The sequence below is a fragment of the Monodon monoceros genome, unplaced genomic scaffold (genome assembly GCF_005190385.1).
Source record: "Monodon monoceros isolate NGI ecotype Baffin Bay Population unplaced genomic scaffold, NGI_Narwhal_1 Super_Scaffold_2, whole genome shotgun sequence".
Taxonomy (NCBI): Eukaryota; Metazoa; Chordata; class Mammalia; order Artiodactyla; family Monodontidae; genus Monodon; species Monodon monoceros.
In genome coordinates this window covers 44,767,357-44,789,902 of record NW_021703776.1, presented here as the reverse complement: position 1 = coordinate 44,789,902, position 22,546 = coordinate 44,767,357, and the positions used below count along the sequence as shown (strand labels likewise).

The 22,546-nt window shown below is 41.0% G+C and overlaps 1 protein-coding gene across 2 annotated transcripts; it reads right to left on the bottom strand.

Annotated features, from left to right (window-relative positions):
• Nucleotides 1-2,272: 2,272 nt before the first annotated feature.
• ASNS (asparagine synthetase (glutamine-hydrolyzing)) lies at nucleotides 2,273-21,721 on the bottom strand. Of its 2 annotated transcripts, none has more exons than XM_029233409.1 (14): nucleotides 21,571-21,721; nucleotides 21,244-21,347; nucleotides 18,087-18,122; nucleotides 17,215-17,486; nucleotides 13,109-13,346; nucleotides 9,467-9,652; nucleotides 9,110-9,211; nucleotides 8,505-8,632; nucleotides 7,120-7,246; nucleotides 5,464-5,570; nucleotides 4,887-4,987; nucleotides 3,709-3,790; nucleotides 3,469-3,624; nucleotides 2,273-2,612 (listed from the first exon to the last, which is right to left on the bottom strand). In XM_029233409.1, exons 4-14 carry the CDS (start codon nucleotides 17,461-17,463, stop codon nucleotides 2,403-2,405), a joined length of 1,686 nt encoding a protein of 561 aa, XP_029089242.1. In that variant the 5' UTR covers nucleotides 17,464-17,486; nucleotides 18,087-18,122; nucleotides 21,244-21,347; nucleotides 21,571-21,721; the 3' UTR covers nucleotides 2,273-2,402. The 2 variants fall into 2 exon arrangements, with proteins under 2 accessions (XP_029089242.1, XP_029089243.1); XM_029233410.1 differs by having other exon boundaries at nucleotides 13,304-13,346; nucleotides 21,571-21,720.
• Between the last annotated feature and the right edge of the window lie 825 nt (nucleotides 21,722-22,546).

Sequence of the window (22,546 nt, the reverse complement as noted above, 5' to 3'; positions counted from 1 at the left end):
TTTGCATCTGCTAACCTCAAACTCCCAGTGCATCCCTCCCCTACCTCCTACCTCCCTCCCCCTTGGAAACCACAAGTCTGTTCTCTATGTCTGTGAGTCTGTTTCTGTTTTGTAGATAAGTTCATTTGTGTCATGTTTTAGATTCCACATGTAAGTTGTATCATATGGTATTTGTCTTTCTGATTTCATTTAGTATGATAATCTCCAGGTCCATCCATGTTGCTGGAAATGGCATTATTTCATTCTTTTTTATGACTAATATTCCATTGCATGTAAGTACCACATCTTCTTTATCCATTCCTCTGTTGATGGACATTTAGGTTGTTTTCATGTCTTGGCTATTGTGAATAGTGCTGCTTTGAACATTGGGGTGCATGTACCTTTTCAAATTAGTTTTGTCTGGGTATATGCCCAGGAGTGGATTGCTGGGTCATATGGTAGTTCTACTTTTAGTTTTTCAAGGACTGTTCTCCATAGTGGCTGCACCAATTTACATTCCCACCAACAGTGTAGGAGGGTTCCCTACTCTCCACACCCTCTCCAGAATTTGTTTGTAGACTTTTTAATGATGACCATTCTGACCAGTGTGAGGTGGTCCCTTATTGTATGGCCATCTCTATGTCTTGTTTGGAGAAATGTCTATTTAGGTCTTCTGCCCATTATTCAGTTGGGTTTTTTTGTTGTTGCTGAGTTGTATGAGCTGCTTATTTTGGAAATTAAACCCTTGTCCATCCCATCATTTGCAAATATTTTCTCCCATTCTGTAGGTTGTCTGTTTTATGGTTTCCTTTGCTGTACAAAAGTCTGCGCATTTGATTAGGTCCCATTTGTTTACTTTTGCTTTTATTTCTATTGCTTTGAGAGACTGACCTAAGATAACATTGGTACGATTTATGTCAGAGAATGTTTAGACTTTTTAAAAATAAGTGAAGGCCAACAGGTAGGCTTAAACAGTCCCCAGCTTACCAGCTAAATTCCTGGGCTACTCACTCTTCCCGTGAAGCATTCTGTTATTTACCTGTGCATCAGCAGTTTCCTCTTCAAAAATCTGTAATAACTAAATTCATCTTTAAAATATATTTCAAAACCCTGTCCCTAAATAACCAATGAGCAGTCAAATGAAATTCTACCTGTTCATTGAATGTTTCCTTGTTATATTTTCTCTTCTTCCAACTAGTTTTGGAATGCTTTTTCCTTTTATCAGAAATGCCTGGCTCTAGAACAGGGCTTGGCAAAGTATGGCCAATGGGCCAAATCCAGCCCACTGCCTGTTTTTATAAAGTTTTAATACAACACAGCCATGCCCATATGTTTGCATATGGCCTTGCCCATTAGTTTCCATACTGTCTGTGGCTGCTTTTGCACCATAATGGCAGAGCCGAACAGTTCCAAGAGAGGTCTGCAAAGCCGAAAATATTTACTGTCTAGCCCTGAAAAAGTTTGCTGACTCGTGCTTTACAATGATAGCTCCAGAAGAGACATTGGCTCAACAGAAAAAAATATAAATTACTATCCCTGGATGAAAAATGTTGGCTGCCATATCAGTAAGCAAAGGATATTGCAGCCATCAAGCCATCAGCCACCTGCCACTGTGCACCCTGAGGGGATTCAGGATGGAGAAAAGTAGGATACTGGCCCTAGACAGTTAAGATGCGTATCAAAGGAATGATTTCAATTAGCCCAGACTCTTGCCTCTTCCTATATAGAGAAATGCACTAAATTCATTAACCTGAGATGTTTGGTTTTAACAGTAATCTTTTGATGTTCTGGACTACCTGGTCTTTGTTGCAAAAACTATATATCCTGGCTCCTCCCTTACCTCTGCGGACCAGTCCCTCAGAACAATCTGAGAGGCTGTCTTCTGGGCTTAAGTAAGTTTTATTTGGCAGATTTTCTGATGACTTAATTCTCAACTTTTAGGCTGTGCAGTATTCAGTCAACATATCTTACAAAATAGAGCTGTCAAAGTCTTACAAAGGACTGACTTCTCCAGAGTGTAACTAGCCAGCTGTTAGGAATGCAGGAAGAACTAAGGGAGGAGGTCAGAGGAGGACCACACGTAGATGAGGCAAGGCCTGGAAGGAGGCCCTGCTGGCATGAGACCCAAAAGTCCTCTCCAGTAGCTCTGCCAGGAGAGGGCGTGTGAGGCTTCCCAAACATCAGACTGTTGCCCCTTTCCTAGCTCACTCTCTTATTGTGATACAGTGAAAGCTGTTCAGTTTCTAGCTACCTCTGATGAGGGGGCTGTATGAATATAAATGACTAGAGCAATGTTTCAGATTTAAGACTTTTATTTTTTCACACCCAAGCAAGCCTGGGCCGTTGACCCTTCCTGCCCCCAAGCCCCCTACCCTTCACAATGAGAAGAAATGTTTGCTTTCACTCCACGGCTCAGGGAATACCTAAGCTTTGGCAGTGGCCTTATAATGGGTCAGAGTGCGGGCGGAAGGGTCAGTGGCGCTAGTCCACCTGGGCATCCAGTAATGAGGCAGCCAGTCGGCGCGGCCCGGGTAGTGACGTTCAAAGATCTGACGGTAGTAATAGCCTTCTTTCGTTTTGGGAGTATTGACGGCAAATTTTTGGGCTGCGCTTGCCATCGCCGCGTCATCAACCTGCAAGAATAACAAGATAGAAGCGAAATGGTTTTTTAACCAGCATGGAAATACTTGTATTTAATCTGGCTTCACAAAAACAGAAAACAAACAAAAATAGAAAAGGCATGAATGTATATTGTGTGAGAGACTCTTTGGATCACTTAGAAAATGCTAAAATACCGTAATATACATAGCTGCAGTGACCTTTAAGGAACATTCACATGCATACTTCTTCTAAGTGGTGGCTCTAAGTGTTTGATTCATTTGTGCCTAATAACGTCTGGCACCCAACAGGTGCCCAAAAATGTGTAAGATGAAAGCCAGGGGGCTTCCCTGGTGGCGCACTGGTTAAGAATCCACCTGCCAATGCAGGCCACACGGGTTCAAGCCCTGGTGTGGGAAGATCCCACATGCCGCGCAGCAACTAAGCCAGTGCACCACTACTACCGAGCCCACACTCTAGAGCCCACGTACCACAACTACTGAGCCTGCGTGCTACAACTGAAGCCTGCAGGCCTAGAGCCCGTGCTCTGCAACAAGAGAAGCCACCGCAATGAGAAGCCCGCGCACCGCAACGAAGAATAGCCCCCGCTCACCACAACTAAAGAAAGCCCACGCGCAGCCACGAAGACCCAATGCAGCCAAAAATAAATAAAATAGATAAATTTTTTAAAAAAAGTCAGTGATGACTGGTAAGTCTCCTCTCTCTATTCTAGATGCCACTTTATTCTTACAGAATTCTTTAAAAGAAGTATTGTTTATAGGGCATCTCTCCTGCAGACACAAACATTTAAGTTAAATACAAAATGAACAGTGATTACTCCTCTGCACCCAAATTATCCTATTCCAGAAAATACTTTTAAAGACATGATACCTGATGGTCAATGTATTCCTGTAAAATCCTAAACCAGGAATTCTTAACTGAGGTTATTCCATCACTGAAGGCTTCTTTTGGTCGCCAGAGAATCTCTTTAGGTATCAGATTGGAGTCCTCAAAGGTCTCTCTCAGAAGATGTTTTTCTATCCCGTTCTGACATGAAAACAAAAGGAGTGAAAGTTCTAAATATTACCAGTATCAGTGGTTTTTTGACAGTTTTTATCTTGATTCACCCACCTTGGGGATTCTCATATTTGGTGGCAGAGACATGTAATAGGAAGAAAATCGATGATCCAGGAAGGGGACTCTCAGTTCAAGGCTTAAAAAGGAAAAGAAGAAAATCTAAATCAAAATGGATATTTAGTGCCTGTCTGTTTAGATTCAGACTTAGTTTCCTAGGAATTCACTTAGCCTCTAAGTAATGTTAACATTATAAAGTCATTTTTATAATCCTAAGTAACTGCCCTACGCTAATGCATGAATACAAAAGCCTTCATTCAGAGTACATATTACATCATCTAGGGAGTGAAACAAACTACTGGAGAATAATTACTTTTACTTTCCCTTCTGTAAACTATTAAATAACTCAAAAATCAGAAAAAGAATGAGTGACCTGATCATTAAGAACGTACTTTGCCTGGACTTTTCTGACTCACAATTTTTTCTCTCGTCCTATTAAAAACTGTAATGCTGATCTGCGGTTATTACCCTATCTGCTTGTCCTAACCAGAGTCCCCAGGATTCAAGAAACAGATGATGTGACCTTTGATGAAACACTGTGGAATGCTGGTTTATACTGAATGTAAGTTATTCATCAATTAGTAGTAAAAATGTCTGAACTCAGTTCATTCCCCAACCTCATATTATTTTCTAATCTAAGTGTGATTTGGTAGAAGCAACTAAAAGAGTTGATATTGGTTGTTTATCACGTACAGTAAGAGTCTTCAATTCTCCAGCATGACCAGCTTTAAAAAGTGAAAACTTTAGCCAACTTTAAGCTAATCAAATCTCTTGCATCTTCGCTTCCCTCTCCCCACACATGGTCCCCACAGCATCAAACTGGCATGGCAGGCGCTCAACGCTCACAACATGAAGGTGTATAATCTTTACTTCTCTTAAAAAAAACTAAAAAAAAAAAAAAGCTGCAAGTGCCTTCCATCTCAGTTGCCCAGAAGTGGGCAAGATGTTGTGCTTTCAAGATGGGAACTCCATCTCAAACCGCCTATCCATGTCCTCTCACCATGACAACAGCACTCTGATTCACCCTAATCCTTTTGCACTAAGAGACAAGCTTCATTTTCTCTATAGAAGGCATACTTTGCAACATATACTAACTGGAAAGAAAGAAATCGACCACTGAGCCTTTTGTTTTTTGAGGTTATTTTTACAATCGCTTCCTAAAATACCACGTTTACCCATGGGCAGCAGTAGTTCGATCTGCTCGGAGAACATCAAACAAATACAGTTCCTTCAGAAGCCGCTCACTCTCCTCCTCGGCCTTCTCAGGGGAAGGAGCCTATTTTGCAAACAGAGCTGAAGTTACAAATACACCCACAAGCTTTGCTTCTGGCACATGAAACAGTTTTTATATCTTACTCGTACACGTAACTCCAATTCTAAAGGTGGGTAAGACAAAAAGCCAAACAGAGCTTAGGGAAGGGAGTAAATGCTTGATAAAACGTACCTTCCCTCACACCAAGACTGCTAGTGCTAGAACAAATAAAATGACATGCTGTACGACAGCCATAAGACCATAGGCGACTAAGAACAGAAACATGATTCTTAGGCTTACCTAGTTCAAAAAAAGATATTATCTGACACTATTAAGACTTCTTTCTCTCCCCCAAAATACAGACACTATCAGATTTCCTGATATGCCTCACAAGATATTCAAAGTGTTACTGTTATACCAAAAACGATAGAAAATAGGTAAATAATAATTCATACTTTTCTTCCCCTAGGATCAATATCCCTCCATTTGAGAATGCTTACCTTGTGAAAATATATGTAACCCTGTGTAAGTTCATCTGAACCTTCTCCAGAGAAGATCACTACGCTATCCGTGTTCTTCCGAATGTACTTTGAAATTAAGTACATACCTTAAAAAAGAGACAGAAATTATTGTTAATGTCCACATAACCCTCTACCAAAAATGCCTTTTATTTGATTTCTGGAAATGACTGCAAGCTTTGCTATCAGACTAGACTCTCTGTTAATATAAAGTAGTTTGCAAAAACAATACCTTTATATGGTACCTATCTTTTTATGTATGTAATCCAAAAGTTGCACTGTTGTGATGAAACAACCCAAAACCCTTCCACAATTTTATATATAGGTTTTAAAATATTACTGCTTTCAGACCAAGAATGTCTATCTGAAAATTTTGCTAAACAATGTTAAAAATGCTAAAACATTTTGCTGAACAATGACTCAAATATCTTAAATGTGATAACTTTCACACCAGTATCACTATAAAAAAATTAAAAGTTAGGGCTTTGGTATCTTAATGTTTATTCGGGGCTTTTTTTCTGATACTTACTCCCCATTCAGCATATGTCAAATACAGTTAAGAATATTGCATCATTAAAAGATGCTGGTTGGGGCTTCCCTGGTGGCGCAGTGGTTGAGAGTCCGCCTGCTGAGGCGGGGGACATGGGTTCGTGCCCTGGTCCGGGAAGGTCCCACATGCCGCGGAGCGGCTGGGCCCATGAGCCATGGCTGCTGAGCCTGTGCGTCTGGAGCCTGTGCTCCGCAACAGGAGAGGCCACAACAGTGAGAGGCCCGCGGTTGGTCCCTGCTCCACATCCCTGTAAACCAGTATCTGTTCTTAACTGTTTTTTCATTATCACCTCCCTAGGGATACTTTTTAGACCTTTTTCCCTAATCTCCTTCACCAATGAAATATCAGTACCAGAAATACCGTATTTCTGCTGATGTACTGTGGCCCTTTGGAAGGCCAGAAACCACTGTAATACCTAAGGTTCTTTTGCCCTTCAAGAACTAATTTTTGCTTCCTTGGGAGAGACAGCACCTCTGTACTATTACTGCAAAGTTTAGAGCATGAGGGTGCAGACCCTAAACTTTGCAATGGAGTCCTGTCAGATTCAGCATCCCTTAAGAGAGGCATATCTAAGCCAGTAGCATTTTAGAGGCTCAGCAAAATTAGATCAGTCTGATTGGGAGTATGCTTCTAATCTCAGTGTGTATCCACAGGGTAAAACTAGTATTTCTTGCTGCACAATATGTTACTGATAAGTCGTATGATGGAATATTTACCAAAATATATCTAAAACGAGCATTCCTTACAGAAATTAGTTACAACGGAGACCTATTTCCCCATACAGCCCAAGAAACTTTTATACAGAGAAACTGGGGTAAAGGTGGTGCAAAACATATGTATCTACTTTTTGGAGAAATATATATAGTGATACCATAAATGTGGAAGTGTAACTATGTATTTACTGTTCCTCTCCAAAAGAGATTTCAGGAATTCTTAAATGGCCTTGTCTTCAACAATTGCTGACACAGGAATTTTACCTGTGTTCATTCTTGAGTACTGTTTTTTTAAACAACTTCTTGAAACAGGACTGTTTAATCCTTACACCTTTTCAGTATTAAAAATCTTTTTGGGATCATAAAATACCTTACCTACTGAAGCACGGACTGTTGTAATATCGTAAGTTTCCAAGGAAAATATGACTTCATCCAGGACCTGAATGCCTTCCTCAGAGTTAAAGAGGACTTCATGGTGTTCGCTGCCAATATGATTTGCCACCTGATTATACAAAGAAATACCCACAGGCTTGTGTTTTAAAGGACTACTCTTGAAAATGAAGCGGGACTGTAGTTCACAACACATTATGAATTAACAAGGGTGTTAAACAAACAAGACAAACTAAGCAGAAATGATTCCGTAGGCCACCACAGTAAGGGGAAATGATTCTCTAGGCCACTGAATACGAGCCCCACCTAGTCAGGCTCCCTTGCCTCCCCCAGTGTCTGCCCTCCACTGACCACCGAGAGGTAGAGCTCCCAGCCACTCTTCCCACGCCAAGACTTCACCCTAACAAGCATGCCTCCCACTCCCCCTCACACTGATTTTACCTCCTTTTGGCCCTCCTGCAATGCCTAATTTTACATCCAGGATGTTATTCCTAAATTAAATGGCCCCTCCCCTCATTCTGTTTCCTTTGGCTATTGTGGATTCATTTAGCATTGGTCAGCTTGCTTTGGGACCACCTGCTTGCTCCTTCTCAGCCATTCTATGCAAGTTTCTCCAAAGCGGGAACAAGGTCTCCCGCACACTGAATGTGTACAAGGTCCCCTCTGCCCACAGCCCTAAACACAGTACTTTATAAAAAAAAAAAAAAAGTAAAAAGAATAGCTAACAGTCTCTAAGTACTCATACACACTAGGTTCTATCCTACACACTTATATTAAGTATTATGTAATTTTCACCTCAAAACTATCCCATGGTAGATACTATTATTTCCATTGCGTAAGTGAGGAATTGTGTGGTAGAAGTAGGATTTGAAACCAGCAGTCAGGCTCTAACGCCTATAGCCTGAACCACTATACCATGCCCTAACTCTCAAAAGGGCGGAATTATCATAGGGTCTTTGTGAGGACTGCATGGGTCATGATAGATAAAAGTGCCCAGAGGGGCTTCCCTAGTGGCGCAGTGGTTGAGAGTCCACCTGCCGATGCCAGGGACACGGGTTCGTGCCCTGGTCCGGGAAGATCCCACATGCCGCAGAGCGGCTGGGCCCGTGAGCCATGGCCACTGAGCCTGCGCGTCTGGAGCCTGTGCTCCGCAACGGGAGAGGCCACAACAGTGAGAGGCCCGTGTACCGCAAAAAAAAAAGTGCCCAGAGTACAGTGTACAACATAGTTGATATTCAACAGGCATTTCATTCCAATTTAATATATTTAAATCAAAACAATTATCTAAGTCAATGCAGCAGCAAAGTATAGAACCATCAATTACGAACAAGTCTGTCTTAACTACATAACAGGCAAAGACAGTGTCTTACCTTTCTAGCAGCTAGTAAATCGGGACTGTCTTCCATGCCAATCGCAAACGTCTGGAGAGGATACTGTACTTGGGCCTCTTTTAGCTGCTTCAACAGGATGGCAGCAACCAAACTGGAATCCAAGCCACCTATGAGCAAGACAAGTGGTTATGGGCCTTACATAAGACAGGGACAGATATGATTTACATTCCTATTAAGCACTAAGATTAGAGTTTTACCATTTAAAATCCCCAAGTTTTATAAATTGAAAATCAACTTGAATAAGAAAAATCTAACATTTAACCTGTGATAATGGTAACAGTATTTGAATTGGTTGAAAACCACTACACACATTCTAGGACTCGAATCAAGATGGTGGAGTAGGAGGACATGGAACATTCTAAAGAATGTTTACTAGCTCACTCGTGCCAATATAATTATAGTATCACTTTAATTTGCTACATTATTATTAAAATATTGAAAGCAACTTACAGAAAACTTTTTCATCCTATAATGCAGGAAAGATGAAATCATATAGTATTTTATAGTCAAAACCTCCAGGATAGCTATAAATCATTTAACTTAAATATGCACTAAATACAATTAGGTTTTTAAACTGACTTCACCTGATAAAAGGCAGCCAATCCTTCTGTCCGTCATCAAACGTTTCTTAATGGCATTGTCAAAAAGGATTCGGAGGTTGTTCTTCACAGTTTCTATCTCAAAACCTATTAACACATAAAGGAAATTAAATAGCTGTGGAAAAGCCTGGGCTGAATTATTTACTGAAATGGGCACACAGTCATCTACCTCTGTCATGATGGCATTTGCTCAACAGTGAAGTTGGCCACATTGCAATGTGTCACCTCCAAATTAAAAAGGAAACAGATTTTCGAACTTACATCATTCCAGTGATGTGAGAGTACAGTTTTCCTTTGGGGGAGAGAGGTGGGGAACAGGTGGGTGGGCTTCTGCTTTCTTACCTGGGAAGAGTTTCTCCACGCTGTCATACAGGGCATGCAGAGGCTCATCTCTACAGTTATGATATTTAACCATTTCCACCGATGCTACTTTGCCATTTGGCTTTAAATCCAAAACTTCATAGTGTCCTGGGAGAAAAGGCTCCACTTTTAAAAAAGGAGTCATGGAGTGCTTCAAGCTAATGAGACCTACATATTCAAAAAGATAAATTTATTCATATGAGGATAATACTTTACAGTAACTTTCATGATTAGTTAATATCCTCTAACTTCCTATTTATCGTCCCTCTTTAATACAAATACGTGTCCATTACATAAGCAAAACTGGAAAAATATAACCACTCAAAACCCTACCATCTACTTACTAGAAAGGTAATAGTACAGAGATGCACAGCAAAATTACACTGGTTTATAGTAATTCAAGGCAATAGGAAAATCTTCAGTGTTCAATTTCTTCTCCCTAGCTGGAATTTCTGATTTTAAAAAATCTATTTTCTTCACTAAAGCAAACAAATACAAGAAAAGATACATTTATTAAGCAAAGAGAATAACTTAATTTTATGATATCCTGGTAGTCACTTGTCATCACTGAGGTATCTTAAGAAAATAGCTGTGGTTCCCAGTCTTTTAACAGGCAAAATGATCCACCATTACGTACTTTAAACTCAGATATTAAGAAATCAAACATCTATCCCTTATGTAGCTATTATATACTGTGTGTGAGTTAAACATTATAATTTAAATTCCCTCAATAAGTTCTCACAGGAAGTAACCCACTTGACTTCACCATGATCTGTGATTAAAAAAGAAAAATCAGGGGCTTCCCTGGTGGCGCAGTGGTTGATAGTCCGCCTGCTGATGCAGGGGGACACGGGTTCATGCCCCGGTCCGGGAAGATCCCACATGCCGCGGAGTGGCTGGGCCCATGAGCCATGGCCGCTGAGCCTGCGAGTCCGGAGCCTGTGCTCCGCAATGGGAGAGGCCACAACGGTAAGAGGCCCACATACCGCAAAAAAAAAAAAGAAAAGAAAAATCAGTGGTTTATTATAAACAGTAAGCCTATCTACACAGAATACTTATTATGATTTATAATTTGAGTTTGTTGACCCAGGAATCTACTGTGTAGTGTGGAATTCAAACAGCAGACAAGCCCCAGATCCTATCACCAGCTAGCAGACCTCAAGCTAGCCACACAGCTCCCGTAGGGGGAGAAGCAGTTACAAGATTTTAAGCAGGGAGCACCATGACCAAATGAGTTTTTGATAGGCTATTCTAAAAGCACTGAGAAAGGAAAACTGTTGCAGTACAGTATTCTAGATGAGATCATGTTGTTTAGAAAAGGGCAGTGTTAAGGATGTAAGAAAATCACAAGTCAAGAAATTTCAGAGGGTAAATTGTAGTGAGACCGTAATTCCATATCAAGGTTTTGGAGACACAGTGGAAGTATGGAGTCTGCTTTTCCCTTGTGTTCTCTTTGCTGGGCTTCCCTAACATCACTTTCGGTAAATAACATATATACTTCTTTGCCATACGATCACAGTAAGTGATTTAAGGAATGAGGCAAAAAGGCAGACGGGCAGGTAGACCAGATTTTAGGATGTCATTCTATCTAGCTAGGAGATAAAAGACGAATGCCTTCCTCAACTTTGTAAGAAATGCTAAATATGATTTATAAGTATTTTATTCCATTCTGTGGGTTGTCTTTTCACTTTCTTGATGGTGTCCTTTGAAGTACAAGAATGTTTACTTCTGATGAAATCCAATTTATTTTTTTGTTGCTTGTGCTTTCGGGGTCATATCTAAGAAATCTTTGCAAAATCCAAGGTCATGAAGATTTAGCCATATATTTTCTTCTAAGAGATTTATAGTTTTAGTGTTTACGTTTAGGAGTTTGACCCACTTTAATTTTTATGTATGGTGTGAGGTAAAGGTTTAATAACTTCATTTTTTTGCATGTGTGTGTCCAGTTGTCCCAGCACCATTTGTTGAAAAGACTATTCTTCGCCCATTGAATGGTCTTGGAACCCTTGATGAAAATCTGTTGACTGCAGATGTATGGATTCACTTCTGGACTCTTAGTTCTATTCCACTGGTCTATATGTCTGTCCTGCCAGTACCACACTGTCCTGATTACCGTTATTTTGTAGTACGTTTTGAAGTCAGGAAGTGAGAATCCTCCTACTTTATTCTTTCTCAAGATTGTTTTGGTTATTGTGCGTCCTTTGCCATTCCCTATGAATTTCAGAGTCAGCTTGCCAATTTTTACGAAGAAATCACCTGGGATTCTGACAGAGGTCATGCTGAATCTGTAGATCCACTGGGGGAGTCTGTGCCAACTTAACAATGTTAAGTCTTCGATCCATGATCATTGTATGCTTTCCAATTTATTTAGATCTTCTTTCATTTCTTTCAACAATGTTTTATAGTTTTCAACATACAGTTTTGCACTGCTTTTGTTAGATTTATTCTCAAGTATTTTATTCTTTTTGATGCTATTTGTAAACACAGAGTAAACCACGTGACCCAGCAAGTCCACTCCTAGGTATACACCGAAGAGAAATGAAAACACAAAAACTTGTACACAAATATGTAGAGAAGCATTATTCATAAGAGCCAATTGTCCATCAACTGACAAAAGGATTAACAGTGGATAAACAGAATGTGGTATATCCATGTAATGAAGTATCTTTTGTCCATAAAAAGTAAATACTGATACATGTTACAACATAGGCAGACCTCGGAAACATTATGCCAAGTGACAGAAGCCAGTAACAAAAGACCACATATGATATGACTCCGTTCATATGGAATGCCCAGAATAGGGAAATCCACATAGACTGAAAGCAGATTGGCAGTTGGCTGGGACTTGGGGGGGAGAGGGGGTAGAGGAGGTAGTTGGGGACAGGAAGTTTAATGGCTGATGGATATGGAGTGATGGGGAGTGACAGCTCAAGAGTACTAGGTTTATTTTTTTTTTTTTGGCTGCATTGCAAGACTTGTGGGATCTCAGTTCCCCTGACCAGGAATCGAACCGGGGCCCTCAGCAGTGAAAGCGCAGAGTCCTAACCACTGGATCGCCAGGGATTTCCCTACGGGGTTTATTTTTGAGGTGATAAAAAATTTCTAAAATTGACCGAAGCATTGGTTGCAGATATCTATGAACATACTAAAAACCACTGAATTGTACACTTTAAATGGAAGAATTGTATGGCATGTAAATTATACACCAATAAAGCTGTTTAAAAAATGCTAAATTATAATGAGTCTGTGTGATAGCCATGGCACAGTACCACAGTGCAATAACTGCAGGGCCGGCCAACCCTACCATTACAATGTGACATAGGAAAACTTGAAAATACATAAGGGATCAGACCAGACGCAGAGCCTATCAGCACGACAAAAATTAAATGACTTTACTACAGACTTATCCTCTAAGGTTTACAGAATTTAAGTGCTAAAAGGAGAGTCCAACTCCTTGGCTTTATAAAGAAAAGCTCAGAAAGTCCATGACTCACATAGTCACTTGTAAAAAATCTGGGTTGCCCCATTTGTAAATATGCATTGGATTAGATTTATAAATATTATTTAAAAGAAAACACAGAATCAGGACAGTAATGAAAATCTACAGTAAAATTCTATCATTACCTTTAGCTTCTGAACACACGGCCAAAAATCCATCTTCTGTCACGGCTTTAAACAAAGGTCTGACTCCATAGGTATCTCTGCCCAAGAATATTTTCTTATTGGCAGTATCCAGTAAAATAAATGCAAATACCCCATCCAACATACAAACTGTTTGCTCAATTCCTCCTTTGTCATAAAGATGAAGGATTATCTCACCATCCACTTTGGTCTGGTATTCAAATTCAAAATGGTGTTGCAGCTTAAGGAAACAATAGCAAAACAAAAATGTTAGAATCCTTGTGCATTCACTAATTTTTTTTTTATTGCAAAGTTGCTTCAGTATTTTTGTGCTTTATAATTTCATGCACATTAGTGATTTAAAAGAATCATGGCATTATAAAAATATAGCCTGTTTGAACTCAGAATCATACAAATTCTTTATAACATAAAGCTAAGCCTGTGAAAATTTTAGTTGCATTCTGATAACCAGAATACAGACGCAATGTACCTCTGTATTCCGTGGAGGGATGGAAATGTATATTATATACATACTGTGTATGTAATACACGTGTATTTACATAAATATGTTAAGCAAATAGATTGCCAGGTGTCATGGACACTAAAAATGTGTCTTCTTCAACTGTGAGATTTTGGTTTGGGAATATAGTATCAGCTGAGCTTCTTCAAGTTCAGCCTCACAGACTTCCTATGAAAATAGAAAGTGAAAGGACAAACACATTTGGCACTATTCCCTGACAAATAAATGATTCCATCACAATGGTGGAGACAAATGGTCCAACACAGAGCTGCTGGTCCTGGGGAGGACTATAGCATCCCATCCTTCCACCACTGCAGAGGCATTAAAGCTACTTCTCAGTGATGGACAAAATGATGCTGGAGCTTTATTCATCCACATCCCCCAGTGGAACAGCAAAGAGACCATCATTCCCACTGCATGTAGAGGGGGTTCAATTAAGTTAGGCCCAAACTCCGTGGCTCTCCCTCACCAATGGCAAACTGTGAGGGTGAAAACTTCTTGGTATGTTCCTCTTTGTACTTACTCATATTTTTGGCTGATAATAGAGAGGAGGTTCACAAAAACAAGTTGAAATGCTGGGTACATCTGAACATTTAAAACATGTTTTTAAATTTCAAAAAGTAAGTCTCTATGTTTATATGTGTATGACCTGTAAAGAGCATGCTTCACAACCATGCTCACTCTATAGATTTGTGAACCTTTTGTCCATAAGCACGGAACTGTACAAAAACGGGCTTTGGCCGCTTCCAATAACTACAAAGCCACCTCCTGGTCACCTCTCCTTGCTCTGAGAGACTGTCAGCGATGATCTCTGTCGCTAGGAGGCAGTGTTTGGAAGGGGTCTTCTGCTGACCCTTCTGGGCTTAAGTACCTGCAGGATAAATGAGCCTAAAGCATTGGATGATTTCAGCAAGCAACAGCTTCCAAATCTATACTCCACCACCACATCATCATCATGGCTCTTTGGCCTAAAGTTTACAGGTAACTTACTGGTTAATGATTCACGTGTATACTTCCCACCCTCCTGAAGCCACACTTAGCTTAAAGCCCCCATATTCTGCCATCACGCAGAAATCACACTGCCATTTGACTTGCTGGCTGTAGGCCTCTGATGCCCCCTGCAGGGAGGGGGCCTCCTCTTTGCCCAACCTTCACTCGTATTCCTCCTCTCCTTGACCAGTCTCCCTCCACTCCCAACTGCTGGCTGGATTTTAGTAGTAAATTCTATTTTCACCAAAAAAGGGGGACCTTTGAAGCTTATGTTGCAGAATTCTTTATATAAGCCTGAAATGTCAATTCTACTCTTTAGACAGATTTTAGCTGCTCACACTACATAATCTGAATGATTGGCAGAAGCAATGGAACTTCTCTGCTTCTGAAAATACAACATATTTGGCTAATTTAGAAAAGAAATATTTTCAAAATATTTAACAAAATACACAAAAGCAGCTATGTTGTTCAAGTAAAACGTGGCATTTCCTACCTAATTTAAGGTGAAAGTCAGGATACTACTGCCATAATACAAACTTAGCATTCTCACGTATATGGTACCAACTTGGCTTTATAAGGAAGTTTTAACTGCCCCCTCCTCTGTTCCCACTAGCTTGAAACTCCCTTACCTTTCCTGTTCCATTTCACCTCCAATCACCTATAAAAATGATGTCTGATGTATAGTAGGCCCTTATTAAATATATGAAAGGAATATGCTGAATAACTATAACGACTCTTCAAATGAAAAGCCTATTCTTGAGTGTTCCTATAAGCCGACAACAAACAAAGACTAAAGCTATTATTCAGAGATAAAAATGGCCAGAGGGTGACTAGAATATAAATCCCTACTCATGAATGATAGACATATATCAAGAAGTCTCAAAAAGTACCGAGAAAAATCACAACCAAATGTATGACCCTTGAATGAAATCTGGCTCAAAACCAAAAAACAGCTATAAATATATTCGTGGAACACCTGGGAAATTTTAATATGAACTGGATATTAGAGGGTATTATGGATTCTTAGGTATAATAATAGTATTGGTGTTAGGTAGAAGAATGCCCTTATTCTTAGCAGACAAATGCTTACATATTTAGGAGTAAAGTGTTATAATATCTGCAGTATACTCTAAAATGATTAAGCCCAAAATTGAATGTGTGTGTATACAGACAGAGAGATAAAGCAAAAAAGGCAAAACATTAACAATTATTCCATCCAGATGCTCAATGTTCTGTTCTTTTTTTGTAAATTTGAGATTTTCAAAATTAAAAGTTGGGGTGGAGAGTGACAAAAAAAATAACTTGCAAATTTTAGATTAAAAAATTTCTTATGAAACACCAGCCGAACAATTCCAGATTGCAAGGCTCTTAGTAAATCTGGCTTCCTCGGGTTAGAATTTCCAAACCTTCACTACTCTCATCCTAAGAGTATGCTTTCACCAGATTAAAAAGCTGTTCCAGGGCTTCCCTGGTGGCGCAGTGGTTGAGAGTCCGCCTGCCGATGCAGGGGACACGGGTTCGTGCCCCGGTCCGGGAAGATCCCACATGCCGCGGACCGGCTGGGCCCGTGAGACATGGCCTCTGAGCCTGCGCGTCCAGAGCCTGTGCTCCGCAACGGGAGAGGCCACAACAGTGAGAGGCCCACGTACCGCAAAAAAAAAAAAAAAAGCTGTTCCAATTTTAGTGCTGCCGAAAGTCTTACTTCTTGCACTCCACTGCATCTGGCTACCTGTCTATCCTTTGCCTGATTAATTATGCAACAGCAACATCTTAAGGGCAGCATTAAATATAAGTTACAAATGTGATCACCCACAAACTATTAAATTCTATCCCTGCCTTGAAATCTTCAAATCTCACTGCTCTCAGATTTATATTCTACCTCCTTACCAAGTCCTCCTTGCTCTGGTCCTCCCCAATTCCACCTGGCCCTTGTTCACTTATGACAATCTCAGGGTTCTAAGCATGGCTATTCCCTCTGCACGAAAATGCCCTTCCCAGCCCTGCTAGCTAATCCTTGTCCATTCAAGTCTGAGTTGAAGTGTCAATTCCTCAAGAGGCTTTCTCTGACCACCTATACTGAAACTGGATCTCCCATATCCATGAGCTCCATATTCATTTTTTGAGAATGCCTAGTATATGTACAATGATTCTAAGAGTTAAAAACCTGAAGTGTAATCCTTTTTCTTTTTTTTTTGCGGTACACGGGCCTCACTGTTGTGGCCTCTCCCGTCGCAGAGCACAGGCTCCGGACGTGCAGGCTCAGCAGCCATGGCTCACGGGCCCAGCCGCTCTGCGGCATGTGGGACCTTCCCGGACAGGGGCACGAACCCGTGTCCCCCGCATCGGCAGGCAGACTCCCAACCACTGCGCCACCAGGGAAGCCCTGTAATCCTTTTTATCATTTTGTTTGTGTGTGTGACCAAGTCATTTCACCTCTTTGTGCATTGGTGCCCTGTCTCTCTATATATAATTGGAGCAAATGAGAATGAACATGGAAAGTGTTTGAAAGCAAAAAGCATTATACAAAATAAAATTATTATAACCAACTAGCTCTGAGGCTTAATCACATCCAGATAGCTTCTGGTTTTATTCTGTTTACCTTCTTGTGGTTGTAGATCTCACCGTTGTAACACAGCCACAAGTAAGGATATTTCTTCACTCGAATTGGCTGCATTCCAAACAGCTGGTCAACCACTGCCAAACGGTGAAATCCAAAGCAGCAGTTGGTATATCCATTGACATTCTCAAAACGAAATGCATCTGGACCTCTGTGTGCAATCTTCATAGCACTCAGACACTGAACAGAAAGGCAGTCGTCACTGCCAAAGAGGGCCCAAATGCCACACATGGTGCAATGGAGCTATGGGCTCTCTATGGAGAGAAAAACAGACAAATTAAATATTCAATATCCAATCCAATTCTGTATTCAATCTTGATTGCCCAAACTTGCATAAGCCACTTCAAAGACTGAAATATAAATTATCTTATCTACAGCAATTTTCCAGTAGGTTGGCAGGCACACAGGGACAGAGAATGATTTAATTTACTTACAAGTATTCAGGAAAGATGGATGACCTTAACATCCAGCCAGCCATAGCAGCTTAGCCCCCAGTCAAAGGCTGCATCCCTCTCACATTAGGATTTGGTCAGCTAGAGCTAGCAGTGTTCAGGCCACATTCTGTTTTGTATCCTAGGTTTACACCCAAGATACAGATACACATGCAGGCTGGCTCCATCCTTGCCAGAGATCCCATCCCCACTCTCTCCATCCCAGAATCCCAAAAGCCCTGAAAAATCCAAGAGATGCTCCAGATTACTACAGTCGCCTCTTGTGTCTCCTTGACAATTAAATGCCGGCTTTATACCTGTACTAATAGATGTATAGTGGGTAGAAAAGATGATCATACATACTGCCTAAGTGTAACATTAAGATACACAGCTATTATAAACATTTCACTACTTCTAGCTTACCTCCAAGTGACTTATTCAAACACAATCAGAGAAGTTCTAAAAAGAAAAGAGAAAGCAATATTATCTGATATCTTAGTTTAATAACAACAAAAAAATTTAAGTTGACAGAGATACAAAATGTTCACCATCAAAATGTCCTAAAAGACAAAAATGTTAAACATTTTTGTCTCAAAGCTACCTTGGTGAGTAAGAAAGCAAAGTAGGTGGGACATACACACCAGTATCTCAGAAAAACAATTTGGCTATTCCCTGTAGGCCAAGAAGCAAATAAGTTACTTCCTACAAATGTTAATTACTTTGCAATTCAAATTCAATTCTCAACTGTGAAATAAACAGCAGTTTTAGTTGAATGCTGTCAGCTCAAAACAGTTACTTTACCTAAATATCTATAACTTGCAAACTATTTTGGTACTTTTTTTAAATGGAAATTTGCAGCAAATGCCTAGATAAAAGGCATCAAGAAAAAATATAAATATTCAAGTTGCATCAATCACTTGGAACAATCCTCTGAAGACATTTCATTTGTATTTAAATGAACCAAAGCCTTATTTGGAGCTTTTATGAGACCAGATCCAATTAATGGAAAATGGTATTAACTAAAACAACTCAGAAATGAAGTATCACATGTCCTATGCAGCCCCTCCCATGCATTTGGCCGAATAGCCCATAATCAGATACAGGAACATCTCTGAGATATTGTCAGTTTGGTTCCAGACCACTGCAATAAAGCAAGTCACATGAATTTTTTGGTTTCCCAGTGCATATAAAAGTTATGTTTACACTATACTGTAGTCTATTAGGTGTGCAATAGCATGATGTCTAGCAATGTACATACTTTAATTTAAAAATGCTTTATTGCTAAAAAATGCTAACCATCATCTGAGTCTTCAGCAAGTAGTAATCTTTTTGCAGTGGAAACATCAAAGATCACTGATCACAGATCGCTAAAGTTTCAAGTTACAAAAATGTGACAGACAGGAAGTGAGCAAATGAGCAAATGCTGTTGGAAAAATGACACCTATGCAGAGTTGTCACAAACCTTAAATTTGTTTAAAAAAAAAAAAAGCAGTACCTGCAAAGCTAGGTACCCTTGGATTTACTTCGAGATTTACTGGGAAAATTCACTGAGGTTTAAGTGAGGTGACTATTAATAAGCCATCTACTTTTGACTCTAGAAAAATGGGCTGGGAAAGTGCTCTGAAATCATGTGCGGTGATTAGTCAGTCATTTACCTAAGTCTTCCTAATGCTGCTTAGTGAATCCCATTAAGCATGCTACAGAAACTCAGTAAGCACTAAATTGGAGGGGAAACAGGGGCGACAAACGATTGCAAAGCACACTTATTTCTCCAGTAGGAAAAGCAAATTAAAACTATCACCTATTGTTTTTATTGGAAACAGTCTTACTTGCAAACATCCTACTTGGCAGCGCTTTTTCCTACTGCTGTTACCTGTTCCCAGTAATTTTCCATATTTCCTCATAAATGTCTACAGCAGTGCTGTCCAATTGAAATGTGAGCCACATGCGTAATGTTAAATATACTAGTAGCGCCATTAAAAAAGTAAAAAGGCAAAAGCATAATAAAAATTTTTTTAAAAAGTGAAATTTCAAATAGATTTTAACACAATGTACTGAAAATAGTATTATGTCAAGACGTAATTAGTACAAAAATATTAACAAGATATTTTACATTGCTTTTTTCTATTAAATCATCAACAATTCGGATTAGCCAGCACTTCACGTTCTCAACAGTCACATGTGGCTAGTGGTTACTGAATTGGACAGTGTTGTTTCAGAGCACTTTATTTCTTAAACCAATACTTAAAAGCAAAGTGATATGGTGAAGTTTAAGATTTCAGCAACTAACTCCTGCACAGGTTCAAGACCTAAATTACTTTTTTTTTTTAATAGATCTTTACTGGAGTATAATTGCTTCACAATACTGTGTTAGTTTCTGTTGCACAACAAAGCGAATCAGCCACGTGCATACGCATGTCCCCATATCCCCTCCCTCTTAAGCCTCCCTCCCATCCTCCCAATCCCACCCCTCTAGGTCATCGCAAAGCACCGGGCTGATTTCCCTATGCTATGCTGCTGCTTCCCACCAGCCAACTATTTTACATTCCGTAGTGTATATGCCGATGCTACTCTCACTTCACCCCATCTTTGCCCTCCCATCCCATGTCCTCCAGTCCATTTTTTATGTCTACCTCTACTATTTACCATAGCCAGGACGTGGAACCAACCTAAATGTCCATCGACAGATGAATGGATAAAGAAGATGTGGCACATAGATACAATGGAATATTACTAAGCTATAAATTACTTTTAATTAATCTTACAATAATGAGATCAATCAATGAAAAAGTTGAGTTACCAGTGCTTTTAAATTATTTATCAAGCACCCCGGGCAATAGATGGTAAAGAAATAATGTAGGCCACAGGCTGAGGAAAAACACTGTCCCTTCATTAAAATAATAACATTAATCTGAAACTAGCCCTATAAAATAGATATCCATTGAGAAAAGGCATGCCCGTTTCTTTTGCCTTTTCCCATACTGCGCCGCCTGTCGTGCCCAGATCTCTTCCGGGCAGGATTTGCTCAGCAAGTCACTTGTTGAGTCTTGCAGTCTACACAGATGGGGGTAGGGGTAACTAGGTGAAGGGGTGGAGGTTGCCGGAGGTGAGGGGGTATCCTCCGAGGCCTTAACAGACAGCCCTGCAGACCCTCCCTCTCGGACCAGGACCTAGCGACCGCGTCGCCCCATGACTCGCGACTGCACTCGGGCCGCGTGCATCCTCCAGCCCATCCGAGCGGGTCCCCTGAAATGCGAAAACTTCCGCAGGCTTCGACACAATATAATACAAAATAATGAAATTTAAAATGGCCAACTTAAACCGCCGCCGCCTTCTCTCCAAAGCGGCAGGGCCTTGGCTCTGCGGGTCACTAGGTCCCCCCCTCCGGGACCACAGCGGAGGTCTTCCCAGGGACGCAACAATCGGCCCCGCCCCCTTTGCTCCGCAGCAGCCGCAGACGCCGGGATCCGCGTCTGCCCTACCGTCGGGCAGGCCGGGCTGCTGCGCATCCTCCTCCCTCTCCCGGGGCAGCCCCACGGCACGCTGGGAGAGCGCTGCGACCCCCGGCTGCCCGGCCTACCTGGGCTCCAGCGGGGTGGGCGGGCAGGCGAGCGTGAAGTGAGCAGGCTGCGACTTGCAGGCTGAGGACCTCCCCTCACCTCTCACTTTATAACCGTCTGGCTCCTGTAATGCGTGCAGGAGGTTTCATCACGTCTGGGAGGGCCAACCAGCGCGCAGAGGCGTGGCCCGCAGGGCGTGAAGGCGCTAGCCCGGCCAGGACTGGATGCGGAGCGAGGGAGGCGGAGGAACTGCTCTGTTTCTTGCTTCTTAAAGTGTTAGTGCACCTGCTGAGGGAGAGCCTCAGAGGCCTGGCCAGGTGCCCCATTGACACCTAGGATTACCTTACCTGCTGTTCTGACAATTCATTAATCTTCCGCACTTGTTTTGTTCTTAGGGAAACCATCAGCAACTGAATGCCGTATCCCCTCTGCAGCAGATCTCCCTCATGTCTTTGTGAAGTCTTTAGAAGTGCTTTATCCTCCTTATTAGTAAGAGAGCATCTTAGCTGTGGATACGCATATATTTGCTAAATTAATAAATAGTGAGACAGATGGGAATAGCTGGATGGGTCTCCACCTTTTATTTTATTTTTAATTTATTTTTTGGGGCATGAAACTCCTACATCTTTATTTTTTTTAACATATTTATTGGAGTATGATTGCTTTACAATGGTGTGTTAGTTTCTGCTTTATAACAAAGTGAATCAGCTATACGTATACATATATCCCCATATCCCCTCCCTCTTGCGTCTCCCTCCCACCCCCCATCCCTATCCCTCTAGTCCACTTTTTATTAAATGCAAATTCGATTTCATTATGTTCTTCTACCTCAGACGGAGTTAAATTTCTCCTTCCTCTGGACTTACAGCACAGTGTAATTGTATTTTGTGACGGATCATCATCAGAGTTCTGATGTGGTTGTACTGGCGCTCAACCAGACGGTCACCTTGTTGATTGTGTCGACCTCTTCACCTTTTGGGTCTCAGGATCGGCTCAGTGGATTCATGTATTCAGTTCAATTCGATTACTCATTACATTTGGTCGTTGACAAATTTCACTTTCAGGAAAGGACTGAGTTCCATTCCAGTCTGAATTTTATGACTACTCATATGACCATGAGATATGTCCTATAACCTCTTTACATTTACATCTTTAAAATAAGCAAGTTAGGGACTTCCCTGGTGGCACAGTGGTTAAGAATCCGCCTGCCAATGCAGGGGACACGGGTTCGAGCCCTGGTCCGGGAAGACCCCACATGCTGCGGAGCGGCTGGGCCCGTGAGCCATGGCCACTGAGCCTGTGCGCCTAGAGCCCGTGCTCCGC

Excerpts from the sequence above, each read along its gene's own strand:
- ASNS (XM_029233409.1), bottom strand. The coding sequence starts at position 17,463 with ATGTGTGGCATTTGGGCCCTCTTTGGCAGTGACGACTGCCTTTCTGTT. Across the intron at positions 4,988-5,463 it reads GTTACATATATTTTCACAAG|GCTCCTTCCCCTGAGAAGGC; the intron begins GTAAGCATTCTC and ends TTTGCAAAATAG. Across the intron at positions 3,625-3,708 it reads CAAATATGAGAATCCCCAAG|AACGGGATAGAAAAACATCT; the intron begins GTGGGTGAATCA and ends TTTTCATGTCAG.